Raw genomic sequence first — 19,045 nt, 5'->3', positions numbered from 1 at the left:
TAGATATATAGGATGGTGTGCATAGACAGAATAGACAGTAGTTATATAGGATGGTGTGTATAGACAGTATAGACAGTAGATATATAGGATGGTGTGTATAGACAGTAGTTATATAGGATGGGGTGTATAGACAGTAGTTTTTAGGATGTTGTGTATAGACAGTAGTTAGATAGAATGGTGTGTATATACAGTAGATATATAGGATGGTGTGTATAGACAGTAGATATATAGGATGGTGTGTATAGACAGTATAGACAGTAGTTATATAGGATGGTGTGTATAGACAGTAGTTATATAGGATGGTGTGTATAGACAGTATAGACAGTAGTTATATAGGATGGTGTGTATAGACAGTATAGACAGTAGTTATATAGGATGGTGTGTATAGACAGTAGTTATATAGGATGGTGTATAGACAATAGATATATAGGATGGTGTGTATAGACAGTAGATATATAGGATGGTGTATAGACAGTAGTTATATAGGATGGTGTGTATAGACTGTATAGACAGTAGTTATATAGAATGGTGTGTCTAGACAGTAGTTATAGAGGATGGTGTGTATAGACAGTAGTTATATAGGATGGGGTGTATAGACAGTAGTTTTTAGGATGGTGTGTATAGACAGTAGTTAGATAGAATGGTGTGTAAATACAGTAGATATATAGGATGGTGTGTATAGACAGTAGATATATAGGATGGTGTGCATAGACAGTAGTTATATAGGATGGGGTGTATAGACAGTAGTTTTTAGGATGGTGTGTATAGACAGTAGTTAGATAGAATGGTGTGTATATACAGTAGATATATAGGATGGTGTGTATAGACAGTAGATATATAGGATGGTGTGCATAGACAGTATAGACAGTAGTTATATAGGATGGTGTGTATAGACAGTAGTTATATAGGATGGTGTGTATAGACAGTAGTTAAATAGGATGGTGTGTATAGACAGTAGTTATATAGGATGGTGTGTATAGACAGTATAGACAGTAGTTATATAGGATGGTGTGTATAGACAGTAGTTATATAGGATGGGGTGTATAGACAGTAGTTTTTAGGATGGTGTGTATAGACAGTAGTTAGATAGAATGGTGTGTATATACAGTAGATATATAGGATGGTGTGTATAGACAGTAGATATATAGGATGGTGTGCATAGACAGTATAGACAGTAGTTATATAGGATGGTGTGTATAGACAGTAGTTATATAGGATGGTGTGTATAGACAGTAGTTAAATAGGATGGTGTGTATAGACAGTATAGACAGTAGTTATATAGGATGCTGTGTATAGACAGTATAGACAGTAGTTATATAGGATGGTGTGTATAGACAGTGTCTAAGTTGCAAGGTGGAGAATCGAAAGTAGCTGGCTAGAGACTTTGTCTAATGTTCAGTGCAGAATACCAGGCGGAGCCCGGATTGTATATCTGTCTCTCGGTCGCAGCTTTGACTCACAGCAGGGTGAACCAGCCGTGGGTTCGGGTGAGGTCTATATCATGGTCACGTGGTTATTAAATCACAGTCTTGTAATGTTGCATCATGACATCCTTGTAAAAAAAGGACTCCTTGGAAATGACTATGTCCCTTTAAACGGCAGGCGTGGCTTTTCTACTCTCCCCACGCCTTTTATGCAAACCACCGTCTTTCTCTCCCGCATCATATAGTGCACTAGTCGGGTTGTCAAGTGTCCATTGTGAAATCTATCTAAGTTACTGGATTTGGAAAGTAGACCTACGAGTTACTTTTCCCAGTTTGGTGCCGAATGCTGCGTACTAGTCAAATAGTGAGCGTTCAACTGAAAGCAACAGCTATTTATTGAGTGTAATTTACCGCAAGAAGCTTCAGCGTCGCTGTGTTGGTTACTACGCATTATAGGAATTCATTAAGAAGACGCCCGTTCAATTTCACCAACGCTAAAAGGATTACTCAAATATTTAACCTAGATAACATTTAATTTTTTTCTTCATCCCCGGACGGAAGTGTGTTCTATTTATTTACTATAGCCCACTACTAGAAAGCATACATCGCAGTGTTTTCAGAAGTTTGGGGTTTGTGAACACGCCTGTTGTTATTTAATTATGGCAGATTTAGGCCTACCAGTGGATTGGGATTTATTTGCTCTCTTGCTTTTTCTCAATGCTTTGTGAGATAACGGTTTGTTTTGACTACCGTAAAACGTCGTGTTGCTCTGAAGACGCAAAACTTTTATTTATTTATTGAGACATCTGGGAATTGTTGTTTTGGTAATCATTTAAACGACATTTTATTAGCCACGTAACCCGAAAGAGACATACAGGGTGTTATAAGCGTTTTTTTGTGTGTGTTTTTTTTTGCCTACAAAGAGAGGGTTGCTGAACTGTGGCTCTACTTCCCCGGTGTAGTTGGACTGTTGTATTAGGTAATGCAAACTATGTTGCGAAACGTGGTGTTACGTAGTTGTATCATAACAGACTATTGTGTTTATTGTAGCAGTCCAACGTGCTAGGCTGATTCCAAGTCTCTCTGTTCCGTGGTAGGATAGTCTTAACGGAGATCAGTTCACAGTTGAAGAGTGCGCTTCCTCAACCACGCCTGCCCTGACCTCTAGATGCCGGGCATAAACTCCACCACCGCCTCTCACTATGAGTCCGGCTGGGAGATGGGGTACGACCACTATCAACATTACTTCTACGACGACCACGATCCTGACGAGGATTTCTCTAAATCTACTGCGCCCAGCGAAGACATATGGAAGAAATTTGAACTAGTACCAACCCCGCCCATGTCCCCTATTCGGACTTTGGAGGGGGCCGCCGGGGTCGGGATGGTCTGCCCTTCGCTGGGGGACAAACTCGAGTGGGTGTCCCAGTTTTTGGGTCAAGAGGACGACCAGGATGTGCCGTGTAAATTCAGTTCCGCCGACGAGGCTTTGGGGAACCTGAGCTCCATTATCGTACAGGACTGCATGTGGAGCGGCTTCTCAGCGGGCAAGCAGCTGGAGAAAGTTTTCGGGGAGCGGCTTGCCTCCTGTCCGAATAAACTACCCATGCAGGCGCTGGGAGCTGCAATCACCACCGCCGGGAGGGCGCAGTGCGTGACGGTGCCAGTGGACGCGGCTGTTCCAGTTCTCGGTAGCCTGGCGACGGATTGCGTGGACCCGGCTGCTGTTCTCGCCTTCCCGCTAACCGGGGGAACGTTTAAGAAACCGTTGGTGTCCTCCTGTTCAGAGACCCACACAGACTCATCAGGTACGTTATAAGTTCAACATTGGACTGTGAAACTGACTATGAAAAGCTCTTATATAATGTCAATCATAAGTGTGGATGCAGCCAATTTGCCATAAGTGACCTTACTGGCCACAAAGTTTTAGTAGGTGGCAGTTTTCACAATGTGTTTTTCTGAACAGTATTGGTAGTACTGTGGCTGCTGAAGGCTTAGTGACTGCATTTCGTTGCCCCTGGCAGCCCCGCTGCTCTGTGAAAATGACCCTCCCATCGGAAACATCTGTTGATTGGCTATGGTCCAAGACACCAGCTGCTAGAGAGAACGGTGTCTTGGCCTACTCTCCCTTTTCAAGTATAATTTATGGTTCACTTTAATGGTCTTACCATTTCCTCATCCTCAACTACACTGAAAGAAACACGTTACATTTTATATATATTTATATATGTATATGTGTGTATGTATATGTGTGTGTGTGTGTGTGTTAAATATCACTTCTTGGATAAACTTGAATAACTTGTAAATATGCTCTCTACATTCTCTTCAATTCATTGAACTACTTTTCGTTGGTCTTCAGTGTAGGTATTTAGGTTGGCATGTGACTAGTCTTTCTATCTAATATGTTAAATATCGCTTCTTGGATAAACTGAATAACTTGTAATAAATATGCTTTCTTCATTCTCTTCATTTCATTGAGCTACTTTCCGTTGGTCTTCAGTGTGGGTATTTAGGTTGGCATGTGACTAGTCTCTCTCTATCTAATGTGTGTGGAATGTCACAATGGAGACTTGTTGCAGTGCAGAGTCTTGGCATTCCTTCCTGGACTGAAGTGGCAACGGCACCAATTGTGTCAGAAGTTGGGTTTGGTCAACTTACTAGTGATGGGCTAGTAGACCAGTGATGAAAAAGGTTCATTCACCTTCATCTCTCGCAGTGTGTGACACTGTTTCATACCAGGCTTGATATTCGTATTTATTAAGTCACATATGTAGTATCATCTATTTCAATACTGTATGAAAGGGGGTTGGGTGCCAGAAAGCTAGGAATGAATGATTCCTCAGTGCAGGTAGGCATACACTCGTTCAGCACAGAAGTGTTTTAAAAGGAAAATTGAGTTTTAATGGAAAATGCAGAATAGGCCTCAGATCAGTACTAGTTGGTTGACAGACAGATACCAAGGAACCAATCTGTCCTTATCTCTATCTGACCTCATGCATGATAATGGTATATAGCAGGGTTATTCAACTATATTCTTAAGGGGCCAGACATTTTTTTTAAATTAAAAAAACAAAACAAAAAATTTAAAGGCTATTAACAGGGGGGGTCAGACATGTTCTACATGGGATTGATCTTCCTAAAACCTCTATATATATATATAAAAATATATATTTTAAAAAGACACAAACACAATTCTAATCTTATGAAGCACTTTTATTAACATGAAATGTTGCTAAAAAATATATATTTTAAGTGCTTGAAAATTACCCCAGTTCATGAATTTCTACTTTCCTGTCCATTGTACATAGCTTCATCTCTTCTTTCTTCTACACATAGGAAATCATTTATCTCAGTTGACCAGCATCACATTCTGTTTTCTGTTTCTTTATCATTTAGTTATTTTCTGTCTTGTTTATTGCTATTTTTCTACACATAAACCTTTTTTTTTTAATGCATGGCGTTTCTCAGTTGCTTAGCTTTTTGAAGAGACGTCTCTCGCCTGCATCAGTAGAGAACAACTCCCTGTAATAAACTGCATCACCTCTGTGGTGACTTCATCTCGTTCCAAAGTTAGCTCTTCAGTTTATCTAAAAACTCTGACATCACGGAGTGATCTGCACTGATGACTTGGATCGTGATGCTCAGCAGACTTCGAAACAAGCCGTGTTGCAGGCCAGGTGTTGATAGGATAACGTTTCTGATAGCCCATAACTGAGTCCATAGTGTTTCTTTGAGTCATCGCTGAGTTAAGCACAAAGCACGCTCTGGTGTATGAGGTAGTTTAAGTATCTGATTTGGTGAAAGAGCCAATAGGCGGGCAGACATACCCTGCACCCCTGTTAGCAGCTCTGATTGGCTGTAACTGGTACGTTGGATAATATTGATTGACAGCACATAATGGACGGGACTACAGAAAAACAGATTCTCCCATTGGAGAATATTGGATGAGGGCTCCTTTTGGCACTAAACATCACATTTTTTGTCGGATTCGTTTTTTTGGGGGGGCAGATTTGTTTTTAATTAATGTTCAGAGGATATCGCTCTCTGAGGCTGACGTGAGAAAGGTCTTTAATCAGGTTAAGGCTGCGGGACCTGAATGTATTCCAGGGTACGTAATCAGAGCATACGCAGAACTTTAAGGCTTCATGCCACAATAACTACCACCCTGTAGCCCTCACATCTGTAATCAGGAAGTGCTTTGAGAGGCTGGTTATGGCACACATTAACTCCATCATCCCAGACACCCTTTTCATTTGCATACCACCTCAACAGATCCATGACGCAATCTCAATTGCACTCCACACTGCCCTCACCCACCTAGATACCTACGTATGTGAGGATGCTGTTCATTGACCACAGGTTCAACACCATCGTCCCCTCTAAGCTCGTCACCAAGCTACGGACTCTGGGTCTGAATACATCCCTCTGCAACTGAATCCTGGACTTCCTGACGGGCCGACCCCAGGTGGTGAGGGTAGGCAACATCGCCTCCGGCACACTGACCCTCAACATGGGGGCCCCACAGGGTTGTGTGCTCAGTCCCCTCCTGTACTCCCTGTTAACCCACGACTGCGTGGCCACTCATGACTCCAACACCACCATCAAGTTGGCTGACAACACGACGGTGGTAGGCCTGATCACCGGTGACAATGAGTCAGCCTACAAGGAGGAGGTCAGTGACCTGACAGTGTGGTGCCAGAACAAACAATCTCAATGTCAGTAAGACCAAGAAGCTGATCGTGGACTAGAGGAAACTGGGGGGGGACTCTATATTGACGGGGCTGCAGTGGAGCGGATTGAGAGTTCCTCGGTGTCCAAATCACTAAATACTTAAAATGGTCCAAACACATGCACGGCCATGAAGAAGGCGCGACGGCGCCTCTTCGCCCTCAGGGAGTTGAAAAGGTTTGTCATCTGCCCTCAAATCCTCAAAATAGTTTTACAGCTGTACCATCGAGAGCATCTTGACTGCTTGGTACGGCAACACCACTGCCCTCCATCGCATGGTGCTACAGAGGGTGGTGTGGACAGCCCAGTGCGTCACTGCGGCCGAGCTCCCTGCCATTCAGGACCTCTATATCAGGAGGTGCTGCAGGAAGGCCAGGGGAAATGGTTAGACTCCAAGCACCCAAGCCATAGACTGTTCTCTCTGCTTCTGCACAGCAAGCTGTACCAGTGCATCAAGTCTGACACCAACAGGCTCTTGAACAGCTTCTATCACCCAAGAAATAAGACTGATAAAATAGCTACCCGGACGATCTGAGTTAACCTTGTGTTTGTATGGACCCTTTTTTTGAATTTTAATTTTTTTGTCACCGTCTCTATGCACAGTGAAAGGGCCCTTCACACCCTTCACACTCACACATAATATGCTCCTACATGTATACTGACTCTACACACTCACATACAAGCGGCTGTACAAGCTGCTGCTACTCTGTTTATCTCACACTGTCGTTCAAAAGCTTGTGGTCACTTAGAAATGTCCTTGTTATTGAAATATTTTTTTTTTTGTCCATTTAAAATAACATCAAATTGATCAGAAATACAGTGTAGACATTGTTAATGTTGTAAATGACTATTGACTAATGACTCTACGTAGGCGTAGAGGCCAATTATCAGCAAGAATCACTCCTGTGTTCCAATGGCATGTTGTGTTCGCTAATCCAAGTTTATCATTTTAAAAGGATAATTGATTATTAGAAAACCCTTTTGCAATTATGTTAACACAGCTGAAAACTGTTGTTCTGATTAAAGAAGCAACTAAACTGGCCTTCTTTAGACTAGTTGAGTATCTGGAGCATCAGCGTTTGTGGGTTCGATTACAGGCTCAAAATGGCCAGAAACAAATCACTTTCTTCTGAAACTCGTCAGTCTATTCTTGTTCTGGGAAATGAAGGCTTTTCCATGTGAGAAATTGCCAAGAAACTGAAGATCTCGTACAACGCTGTGTACTACTCCCTTCACAGATTAGCGCAAACTGTCTCTAACCAGAATAGAAAGAGGAGTGGGAGGCCCCGGTGCACAACTGAGCAAGAGGACAAGTACATTAGTGTCTAGTTGGAATGCGGGTCTCCTAGGCAGAGTTCCTCTGGCCAGTGTCTGTGTTCTATTGCCCATATTAATATTTTCTTTTTATTGTCCAGTCTGAGATTCGACCTTTTGGCTATATAGTATGGTATTGAACTGACCCTGTATATAGTGTGGTATTAACTGACCCTGTATATAGTATGGTATTAACTGACCCTGTATATAGTATGGTATTGAACTGACCCTGTATATAGTATGGTATTGAACTGACCCTGTATATAGTATAGTATTAACTGACCCTGTATATAGTATGGTATTAACTGACCCTGTATATAGTATGGTATTGAACTGACCCTGTATATAGTATGGTATTGAACTGACCCTGTATATAGTATGGTATTAACTGACCCTGTATATAGTATGGTATTAACTGACCCTGTATATAGTATGGTATTAACTGACCCTGTATATAGTATGGTATTAACTGACCCTGTATATAGTATAGTATTAACTGACCCTGTATATAGTATGGTATTAACTGACCCTGTATATAGTATGGTATTGAACTGACCCTGTATATAGTATGGTATTGAACTGACCCTGTATATAGTATGGTATTAACTGACCCTGTATATAGTATGGTATTAACTAACCCTGTATATAGTATGGTATTAACTGACCCTGTATATAGTATTGTATTAACTGACCCTGTATATAGTATGGTATTAACTGACCCTGTATATAGTATGGTATTGAACTGACCCTGTATATAGTATGGTATTAACTGACCCTGTATATAGTATGGTATTAACTGACCCTGTATATAGTATGGTATTGAACTGACCCTGTATATAGTATGGTATTGAACTGACCCTGTATATAGTATAGTATTAACTGACCCTGTATATAGTATGGTATTAACTGACCCTGTATATAGTATGGTATTGAACTGACCCTGTATATAGTATGGTATTGAACTGACCCTGTATATAGCATAGTATTAACTGACCCTGTATATAGTATGGTATTAACTGACCCTGTATATAGTATGGTATTAACTGACCCTGTATATAGTATTGTAATAACTGACCCTGTATATAGTATGGTATTGAACTGACCCTGTATATAGTATAGTAATAACTGACCCTGTATATAGTATGGTATTAACTGACCCTGTATATATTATGGTATTAACTGACCCTGTATATAGTATGGTATTAACTGACCCTGTATATAGTATGGTACTAACTGACCCTGTATATAGTATGGTACTAACTGACCCTGTATATAGTATAGTATTAACTGACCCTGTATATAGTATGGTACTAACTGACCCTGTATATAGTATGGTATTAACTGACCCTGTATATAGTATGGTATTAACTGACCCTGTATATAGTATGGTATTAACTGACCCTGTATATAGTATAGTATTAACTGACCCTGTATATAGTATGGTACTAACTGACCCTGTATATAGTATAGTATTAACTGACCCTGTATATAGTATGGTATTAACTGACCCTGTATATAGTATGGTATTAACTGACCCTGTATATAGTATGGTATTAACTGACCCTGTATATAGTATGGTATTAACTGACCCTGTATATAGTATGGTATTAACTGACCCTGTATATAGTATGGTATTGAACTGACCCTGTATATAGTATGGTATTAACTGACCCTGTATATAGTATGGTATTAACTGACCCTGTATATAGTAGGGTATTGAACTGACCCTGTATATAGTATGGTATTAACTGACCCTGTATATAGTATGGTATTAACTGACCCTGTATATAGTATGGTACTAACTGACCCTGTATATAGTGTGGTACTAACTGACCCTGTATATAGTATGGTATTAACTGACCCTGTATATAGTATGGTATTAACTGACCCTGTATATAGTATGGTATTAACTGACCCTGTATATAGTATGGTATTAACTGACCCTGTATATAGTATGGTATTAACTGACCCTGTATATAGTAATGGTATTAACTAACCCTGTATATAGTATGGTATTAACTGACCTTGTATATAGTGTGGTATTAACTGACCCTGTATATAGTATGGTATTAACTGACCCTGTATATAGTATGGTATTAACTGACCCTGTATATAGTATGGTATTAACTGACCCTGTATATAGTATGGTATTAACTGACCCTGTATATAGTATGGTAATAACTGACCCTGTATATAGTATGGTATTAACTGACCCTGTATATAGTATGGTATTAACTAACCCTGTATATAGTATGGTAATAACTGAACCTGTATATAGTATGGTATTAACTGACCCTGTATATAGTATGGTATTAACTGACCCTGTATATAGTATGGTATTAACTGACCCTGTATATAGTATGGTATTAACTGACCCTGTATATAGTATGGTATTAACTGACCCTGTATATAGTATGGTATTAACTAACCCTGTATATAGTATGGTATTGATATTTCTTGATATTTCTTATTATTTATTTTACATATATATTGATTACTGCTTTCTTGCGGTTAGAGTTTGCAAGAAAGGCATTTCACTCTACTTGTGGACGTGACATTAAACCTTGAATTGATCAAAAGACCATTTTAAATTGCGAAACAAGCTGGATCTGTTCCGCGGGCCTCTGCTCTATAGCCTATAATCCCCTCCTCCCTTTGGGCCATTGGGCTGCCATTATATTTATCTCCAAGCTATTACCACTTCAACAGCAGCCGAATCCACAGGGAATCAATTACTTTGGTGTCTTTCTCTTTCAATTTACAAGGAGAAAGCATCCCAAATGGAACACTTAGACCCTATATAGTCCACTACTGATTTTTTTTTTTTTTTTTTGCTCTTGTCAAAAGTAGTTCACTATATAGGGACTAGGGTGCCATTTGGGATGGGTGGAGGGAGCAGCAGTACTACCACTGGCTCCTTGGTGTCTAGTCCAGAGTTGGAGCTGATATCAACTGTTATTACATATGTGTGTTAAATCAAGGCCCAGTGTTAAAAATCACACGTTGACACAAGGCTAAGAGATTTCTGCGTTGTGAATGACTGAAGTTCTTAAAAGCAACGATGCCTAAAATATGTATTACTGTATAGTGAATGAATGGCTGTAGTGAATTTCTTACGGCACGTGGCTTGATTGCCCAGGCTCATTTCAGAGAGAGAGAGAAAGAGAGACAGAGAGAGAGAGAGAAGGGGAGAGAGAGAGAGGGGGGGGGGGGGAGACAGAGAGAGAGAGAGGGGGGAGCAAGAGAGAGAGAGGTACATTCGGGAGGAGGTTAGGAAGTGCCGCTCTGTTTCCAGCTCATTTTGTGGGCAGTGGCCACATGTATATCCTGTCTTCTCTTTGAGATCATGCGGTTGGGCTTTGATGCCTCGTGGTTGAGTGTTGCTCTGTTCAAATAGACTGTGATTTTGCTCTGATCTGATAGGGGTGTCAGTGGGCTGACTGTGAACGCTCTGAGATACCCTGGGTTGAGGTCAGTGACAAAGTAGTTTACAGTACTACTGGTAAGAGCTGAGCTATAGGTGTACCTATCGTAGGAGTCCCCTCGAAGCTTACCATTGACTATGTACATACCCAGCATGCAACAGAGCTGCAGTAGCTGTGACCTGTTTTTGTTGGTTATGTTGTCGTAGTTGTGCCTTGGGGGGCACATGGGGGAGGGAACGCTGTCACCTGCAGGCAGGTGTTTGTCCCCCTGTGTGCTGAGGGTGTCAGGTTCTTGTCCGGTTCTGGCATTTAGGTCGCCACAGACTAGTACATGTCCCTGGGCCTGAAAATGACAGCTTCTCCACTCTGGAACGGGAAATCAGTCTTCATTAAAGTATGGGGATTCTAGTGGGGGGATATCGGTAGCACACAGGAGGACATTTTTCTCTGTTACGATCATTTTCTTTTTGAAATTCTAGCCAAATGTAAAATGTTCCTGTTTTGATTAATTGAATGGAGTGAGTTAGGTCTGCTCTATACCAAATTAGCATACCCCCTGAGTCCCTTCCCTGTTTCACACCTGGTAGTTTGATGGATGGGACTACCAGCTCTCTGTAACCTAGAGGGCAACCAGTGGGTCCATCTCCTCTATACCAGGTTTCTTGTAGGATGACAAGGTCTGTATTTCTGATTTATTTGAAGTCTGGATTCCTGCTCTTTGGGCCAAAGGCAGATGACCTCAGGCCTTGAATATTCCAGCATGAGATAGTGAAGGCTTTGTGTTCTATAGTGGTGTGGTTTGGCCTCAGGCCAGTAAGTGTGAGCAGAGTCTGCTGAGCATCTGATACATACCATTGGCTTGGGCTAGTGTAAGAGTGGGGGTTGGGCCTGTTTTCCTGCTCACGGCCTGGGCGTATGTGTGACTCATGTTCAGGCCTTCTTTGCCGGAGGTGGAGGGCAGGAGGGGCATTGGTCTGGTCGTGCAGTGGTCTCGGTCTCTCTCTCGCTCTCTGTGTCTATTTCTCGTTCTCTCTCTCGCCCTCTGTGTCTACTTCTGTGTGTCTATTTCTCTGTCTCTCTCTCTGTGTCTATTTCTGTGTGTCTATTTCTCTGTCTCTCTCTCTGTGTCTATTTTGGTTTGTCTATTTCTCTGTCTCTCTCTCTCACTCTCTCTGTGTCTATTTCTGTGTGTCTATTTTAAAGGTCGACCGATTGTGATTTTTCAACGCCGATACCGATACCGACTATTGGAGGACCAAAAAAGCCGATATCGATTAATTTGACTATTTTTTATATTTTTTTATGTAATAATGACAATTACAACAATACTGAATGAACACTTATTTTAACTTAATATAATACATCAATAAAATCAATTTAGCCTCAAATAAATAATGAAACATGTTCAATTTCGTTTAAATAATGCAAAAATAAGTGTTGGAGGAGAAAGTAAAAGTGCAATATGTGCCATGTAAGAAAGCTAAGGTTTCAGTTCCTTGCTCAGAACATGAGAACATATGAAAGCTGGTGGTTCCTTTTAACATGAGTCTTCAATATTCCCAGGTAAGAAGTTTTAGGTTGTAGTTAATATAGGAATTATAGGACTATTTCCCTCTATACCATTTGTATTTCATTAACCTTTGACTATTAGATGTTCTTATAGGCACTTTAGTATTGCCAGTGTAACAGTATAGCTTCCGACCCTCTCCTCGCTCCTCCCTGGGCTCGAACGAGCAACACAACAACAACAGCCACCATCGAAGCAGCGTTACCCACGCAGAGCAAGGGGAACAGCTACTGGAAGGCTCAGAACGAGTGACGTTTGAAACGCTATTAGCGCGCGCTAACTAGCTAGCCATTTCACTTCGGTTACACCAGCCTCATCTCGGGAGTTGATAGGGTCGGAAGCTGCGCAATGACGCACAGCGAAGAGCTGCTGGCAAAATCAATCAATCAATCAATCCCTATACCAGTCTGCTGTTCCCACATGCTTCAAGAGGGCCACCATTGTTCCTGTTCCCAAGAAAGCTAAGGTAACTGAGCTAAATGACTACCGCCCCGTAGCACTCACATCCGTCATCATGAAGTGCTTTGAGAGACTAGTCAAGGACCATATCACCTCCACCCTACCTGACACCCTAGACCCACTCCAATTTGCTTACCGCCCAAATAGGTCCACAGACGATGCAATCTCAACCACACTGCACACTGCCCTAACCCATCTGGACAAGAGGAATACCTATGTGAGAATGCTGTTCATCGACTACAGCTCGGCATTCAACACCATAGTACCCTCCAAGCTCGTCATCAAGCTCGAGACCCTGGGTCTCGGCCCCGCCCTGTGCAACTGGGTACTGGACTTCCTGACGGGCCGCCCCCAGGTGGTGAGGGTAGGCAACAACATCTCCTCCCCGCTGATCCTCAACACTGGGGCCCCACAAGGTTGCGTTCTGAGCCCTCTCCTGTACTCCCTGTTCACCCACGACTGCGTGGCCACGCACGCCTCCAACTCAATCATCAAGTTTGCGGACGACACAACAGTGGTAGGCTTGATTACCAACAACGATGAGACGGCCTACAGGGAGGAGGTGAGGGCCCTCGGAGTGTGGTGTCAGGAAAACAACCTCACACTCAACGTCAACAAAACTAAGGAGATGATTGTGGACTTCAGGAAACAGCAGAGGGAACACCCCCCTATCCACATCGATGGAACAGTAGTGGAGAGGGTAGCAAGTTTTAAGTTCCTCGGCATACACATCACAGACAAACTGAATTGGTCCACTCACACAGACAGCATCGTGAAGAAGGCGCAGCAGCGCCTCTTCAACCTCAGGAGGCTGAAGAAATTCGGCTTGTCACCAAAAGCACTCACAAACTTCTACAGATGCACAATCGAGAGCATCCTGGCGGGCTGTATCACCGCCTGGTATGGCAACTGCACCGCCCTCAACCGTAAGGCTCTCCAGAGGGTAGTGAGGTCTGCACAACGCATCACCGGGGGCAAACTACCTGCCCTCCAGGACACCTACACCACCCGATGTCACAGGAAGGCCATAAAGATCATCAAGGACATCAACCACCCGAGCCACTGCCTGTTCACCCCGCTATCATCCAGAAGGCGAGGTCAGTACAGGTGCATCAAAGCTGGGACCGAGAGACTGAAAAACAGCTTCTATCTCATGGCCATCAGACTGTTAAACAGCCACCACTAACACTGAGTGGCTGCTGCCAACACACTGACACTGACTCAACTCCAGCCACTTTAATAATGGGAATTGATGGGAAATGATGTAAATATATCACTAGCCACTTTAAACAATGCTACCTTATATAAATGTTACTTACCCTACATTATTCATCTCATATGCATACGTATATACTGTACTCTATATCATCGACGGTATCCTTATGTAATACATGTATCACTAGCCACTTTATACTATACTATGCCACTTTGTTTACATACTCATCTCATTTGTACATACTGTACCCGATACCATCTACTGTATCTTGCCTATGCTGCTCTGTACCATCACTCATTCATATATCCTTATGTACATATTCTTTATCCCCTTACACTGTGTACAAGACAGTAGTTTTGGAATTGTTAGTTAGATTACTTGTTATTACTGCATTGTCGGAACTAGAAGCACAAGCATTTCGCTACACTCGCATTAACATCTGCTAACCATGTGTATGTGACAAATAAAATTTGATTTTGATTTGATTTGAAATGCACGGAAGAGCTGTTTGAATGAATGTTTACGCGCCTGCTTCTGCCTACCACCGCTCAGTCAGATACTTAGATACTTGTATGCTTGTATGCTCAGTCAGATACTTAGATACTTGTATGCTTGTATGCTCAGTCAGATACTTAGATACTTGTATGCTTGTATGCTCAGTCAGATACTTAGATACTTGTATGTTTGTATGCTCAGTCAGATACTTAGCTACTTGTATGCTCAGTCAGATACTTAGATACTTGTATGCTTGTATGCTCAGTCAGATACTTAGATAATTGTATGCTTGTATGCTCAGTCAGATACTTAGCTACTTGTATGCTCAATCAGATACTTAGATACTTGTATGCTTGTATGCTCAGTCAGATACTTAGCTACTTGTATGCTTGTATGCTCAGTCAGATACTTAGATACTTGTTTGCTTGTATGCTCAGTCAGATACTTAGATACTTGTTTGCTTGTATGCTCAGTCAGATACTTAGATACTTGTATGCTTGTATGCTCAGTCAGATACTTAGATACTTGAATGCTCAGTCAGATACTTATTTACTTGTATACTCACTCTGAAACTTAGATACTTGTATGCTCAGTCAGATTATTTGCCATGCAGGACACGCTAGATAATATCTAGTAATATCATCAACCATATGTAGTTAACTAGTGATTATGATTGATTGTTTTTTATAAGATAAGTTTAATGCTAGCTAGCAACTTACCTTGGCTTACTGCATTCGCGTAACAGGCAGTTTCCTTGTGGAATGCAACGAGAGAGAGGCAGGTCGTTATTGCGGTGGACTAGTTAACTGTAATAAGATTGGATCCCCCGAGCTGACAAGGTGAAAATCTGTCGTTCTGCCCCTGAATGAGGCAGTTAACCCACAGTTCCTAGGCCGTCATTGAAAATAAGAATGTGTTCTTTAACTGACTTGCCTAGTTAAATGAAGGTATACATTTTTTTTAGATCGGCAAATCGGCGCCCAAAAATACCAATTTCCGATTGTTACGAAAACTTGAAATCGGCCCTAATTAATCGGCCATTACGATTAATCGGTCGACCTCTAGTCTATTTCTCTCTCTCTCTCTCGCTCTCTGTCTATTTATGTGTGTCTATTTCTGTGTGTCTATTTCTGTGTGTCTATTTCTGTGTGTCTATTTCTCTCTCTCTCTCTCTCTCTCTCTCTCTCTCTCTCTCTCTCTCTCTCTGTCTCTCTCTCTCTCTCTCTCTCTCTCTCTCTCTGTCTCTCTCTGTCTCTCTCTCTCTCTCTCTCTCTCTCTCTCTCTCTCTCTCTCTCTCTCTCTCTCTCTGTGTCTGTGTCTGTCTGTCTCTCATGACACATGACTGAGATGGATAACCGGAGAGAGAGAGAGCTTGAGCCCAGTGGAGGCTGCTGAGGGGAGGACGGCTCATAATAATGGGTGGAACAGAGTGTTTGGAAACGGTGTGTTTTTGATGTATTTGATACCATTCCAGTGATTCTTGCTCCAGCCATAACCACGAGCCCGTCCTCCCCAATGTTAAGGTGCCACCAACCTCCCTTATGTGTGTGGCCATGTCTAAATACCTGTACCTACGTTCTAAATACTAGGGCATTATGGGTAGGCAAAAATATAACTTTTTATAGTATGTGAAATATAGAAAAAAAAGGGTATGCTTTAAATGCCAGAATGTTTGTACTCAATCTGTCTTTTCAGCTAGTTGAATTTGCTGCAGAAATATCGAGGAAGAGAGTCATTCTTTTCAAGATCCATGTGTGTTTGACAACAGCTGATAATCAAACATGGTGACATGGTTAAAAAGGGTACACGGAAAGGGATTTCTGGAATCAACATCATGCTTATTGTCACATTGTTCTGCTGTGGTCACTAACTTGCTCCATTCATTGTTCCAACAGATGACGAATCTAGTGACCATGACGACGACGATGATGATGACGACGACGACGAAGAGGAGATTGATGTGGTGACGGTGGAACACAAGCGGTACAAGTCCCGACGGCTGGTCAACAGCAGAGTTACCGGGGGCCGCGGCGGCAGGCTAAACAGACGGACGCCGGTGACAATCATGGTCCGGGCGGATGCTCTGAACCCGTGTATGAAACGCTTCCACATCTCTATCCACCAACAGCACCACAACTACGCAGCGCCCTCCCCGGACACACACACAGCCCCCGCCCTCCCTGGACACACAGCCCCCGCCCTCCCCAGAAAGAGGTTCCGACACGAGCCCTCAAACTCTTCTCATAACTTCTCTAACACCCAGCCACACCTGCACCCCGCCTCCACATCCAATCAGAACTCTGAGAGCAAACCACATGTCGCCGTAGCAACCATCGGGTCGGAATCATCTGACGCCAACACACCCTCCCCTTGTGGATCCCCGTCTGCCTCTCCTCGATTATCCTCCTCTCACCCCTGCAGCCCCCAGTCCTCCGACTATGAGGACACAGACAAACGCAAGACACATAACTTCCTGGAACGAAAACGGCGCAATGACCTGCGCTCTCGTTTCCTGACACTGCGGGATGAGATCCCCGACTTGGCAGAGTGTTCGAAGACGCCCAAGGTGGCCATCCTGACACGCGCCACTGAGTACCTGGGACAGCTGCATTCCAGCGAGCGCCAGCGGGCGCAGGAGAAACGGCAGCTGAAGGCCAGGCAGCAGCAGCTGCTCCGTAGGCTGGCACAGCTCAAACAACATCCCTAAACTCACTGACTGGCAGGTTGGCACAGCTCAAACAACACCCGTAAACTCACTGACTGGCAGGTTGGCACAGCTCAAACAACACCCCTAAACTCACTGACTGGCAGGTTGGCACAGTTCAAACAGCACCCCAAACTCACTGACTGGCAGGTTGGCACAGCTCAAACAGCACCCCTAAACTCACTGACTGGCAGGTTGGCACAGCTCAAACAGCACCCCTAAATTCACTAACTGGCAGGTTGACACAGCTCAAACAGCACCCCTAAACTCACTGACTGGCAAGGTTGGCACAGCTCAAACAGCACCCCTAAACTCACTGACTGGCAGGTTGGCACAGCTCAAACAGCACCCCTAAACTCACTGACTGGCAGGTTGGCACAGCTCAAACAACACCCCTAAACTCACTGACTGCCTGAATGACTGGCAGCGACCTCTAGTCGATGGAACGTACTCTTCACCAGGACTGACTGAAAACCAACTCACTGACAGACTGTTAGTGGCTAGCATGGAGAGAAGCCTTTGGATGGATCTGAACCCTATATTATAAACCAGGACTGAGTCAAAACCAGGGATGGATCTGAACCCTATATTATAAACCATGACTGAGTCAAAACCAGGGATGGATCTGAACCATATATTATAAATCAGGGATGGATCTGAACCCTATATTATAAATCAGGGATGGATCTGAACCCTATATTATAAACCAGGACTGAGTCAAAACCAGGATGGATCTGAACCCTATATTATCAACCAGGACTGAGTCAAAACCAGGGATGGATCTGAACCCTATATTATAAACCAGGACTGAGTCAAAACCAGGGATGGATCTGAACCATATATTATAAATCAGGGATGGATCTGAACCCTATATTATAAATCAGGGATGGATCTGAACCCTATATTATAAACCAGGACTGAGTCAAAACCAGGGATGGCTCTGAACCCTATATTATAAACCATGACTGAGTCAAAACCAGGGATGGATCTGAACCCTATATTATAAACCAGGACTGAGTCAAAACCAGGGATGGATCTGAACCATATATTATAAATCAGGGATGGATCTGAACCCTATATTATAAACCAGGACTGAGTCAAAACCAGGGATGGATCTGAACCCTATATTATAAACCATGACTGAGTCAAAACCAGGGATGGATCTGAACCCTATATTATAAACCAGGACTGAGTCAAAACCAGGGATGGATCTGAACCCTATATTATAAACCAGGACTGAGTCAAAACCAGGGATGGATCTGAACCCTATATTATAAACCATGACTGAGTCAAAACCAGGGATGGATCTGAACCCTATATTATAAACCAGGACTGAGTCAAAACCAGGGATGGATCTGAACCCTATATTATAAACCAGGACTGAGTCAAAACCAGGGATGGATCTGAACCCTATATTATAAACCAGGGATTTGTTAAAATCAGGGATGGATTGAGGTTGGCCCTATATTATTTGCAAACTGTGCATCTATTGTATGTCCTGTTATTGTCTGTAAGGTTCTATGATGTCATGAGTGAATCCATTGATTGTGAACTATGTCCAGATCAGCATGGCAATGTACATAGACTGTCACGTGTGTGTCTCTCTTTCTCTTTGTATGTCTCTGTCTCTCTCTTTTTCTCTCTTTTTTTCTCTCTCTCTCTCGCTCTCTCTCTGTGTGTATGTGTATCTCTCTCGCTCTCTCTCTGTGTGTG

General features: G+C 42.7%; 1 protein-coding gene across 1 annotated transcript; it reads left to right on the top strand.

Annotated features, from left to right (window-relative positions):
• The first annotated feature begins 1,663 nt into the window (after nt 1-1,663).
• LOC110487845 (protein L-Myc-1b) lies at nt 1,664-19,032 on the top strand. Its single transcript, XM_021559759.2, has 2 exons — nt 1,664-3,232; nt 16,524-19,032. Exons 1-2 carry the CDS (start codon nt 2,593-2,595, stop codon nt 17,333-17,335), a joined length of 1,452 nt encoding a protein of 483 aa, XP_021415434.2. The 5' UTR covers nt 1,664-2,592; the 3' UTR covers nt 17,336-19,032.
• The last annotated feature ends 13 nt before the right edge of the window (nt 19,033-19,045 follow it).

The sequence above is a fragment of the Oncorhynchus mykiss genome, chromosome 32 (assembly GCF_013265735.2).
Source record: "Oncorhynchus mykiss isolate Arlee chromosome 32, USDA_OmykA_1.1, whole genome shotgun sequence".
In the NCBI taxonomy this organism is placed as follows: Eukaryota; Metazoa; Chordata; class Actinopteri; order Salmoniformes; family Salmonidae; genus Oncorhynchus; species Oncorhynchus mykiss.
Note: the sequence above shows the minus strand (reverse complement) of the source record. Positions and strands in the feature narration are given on the sequence as shown.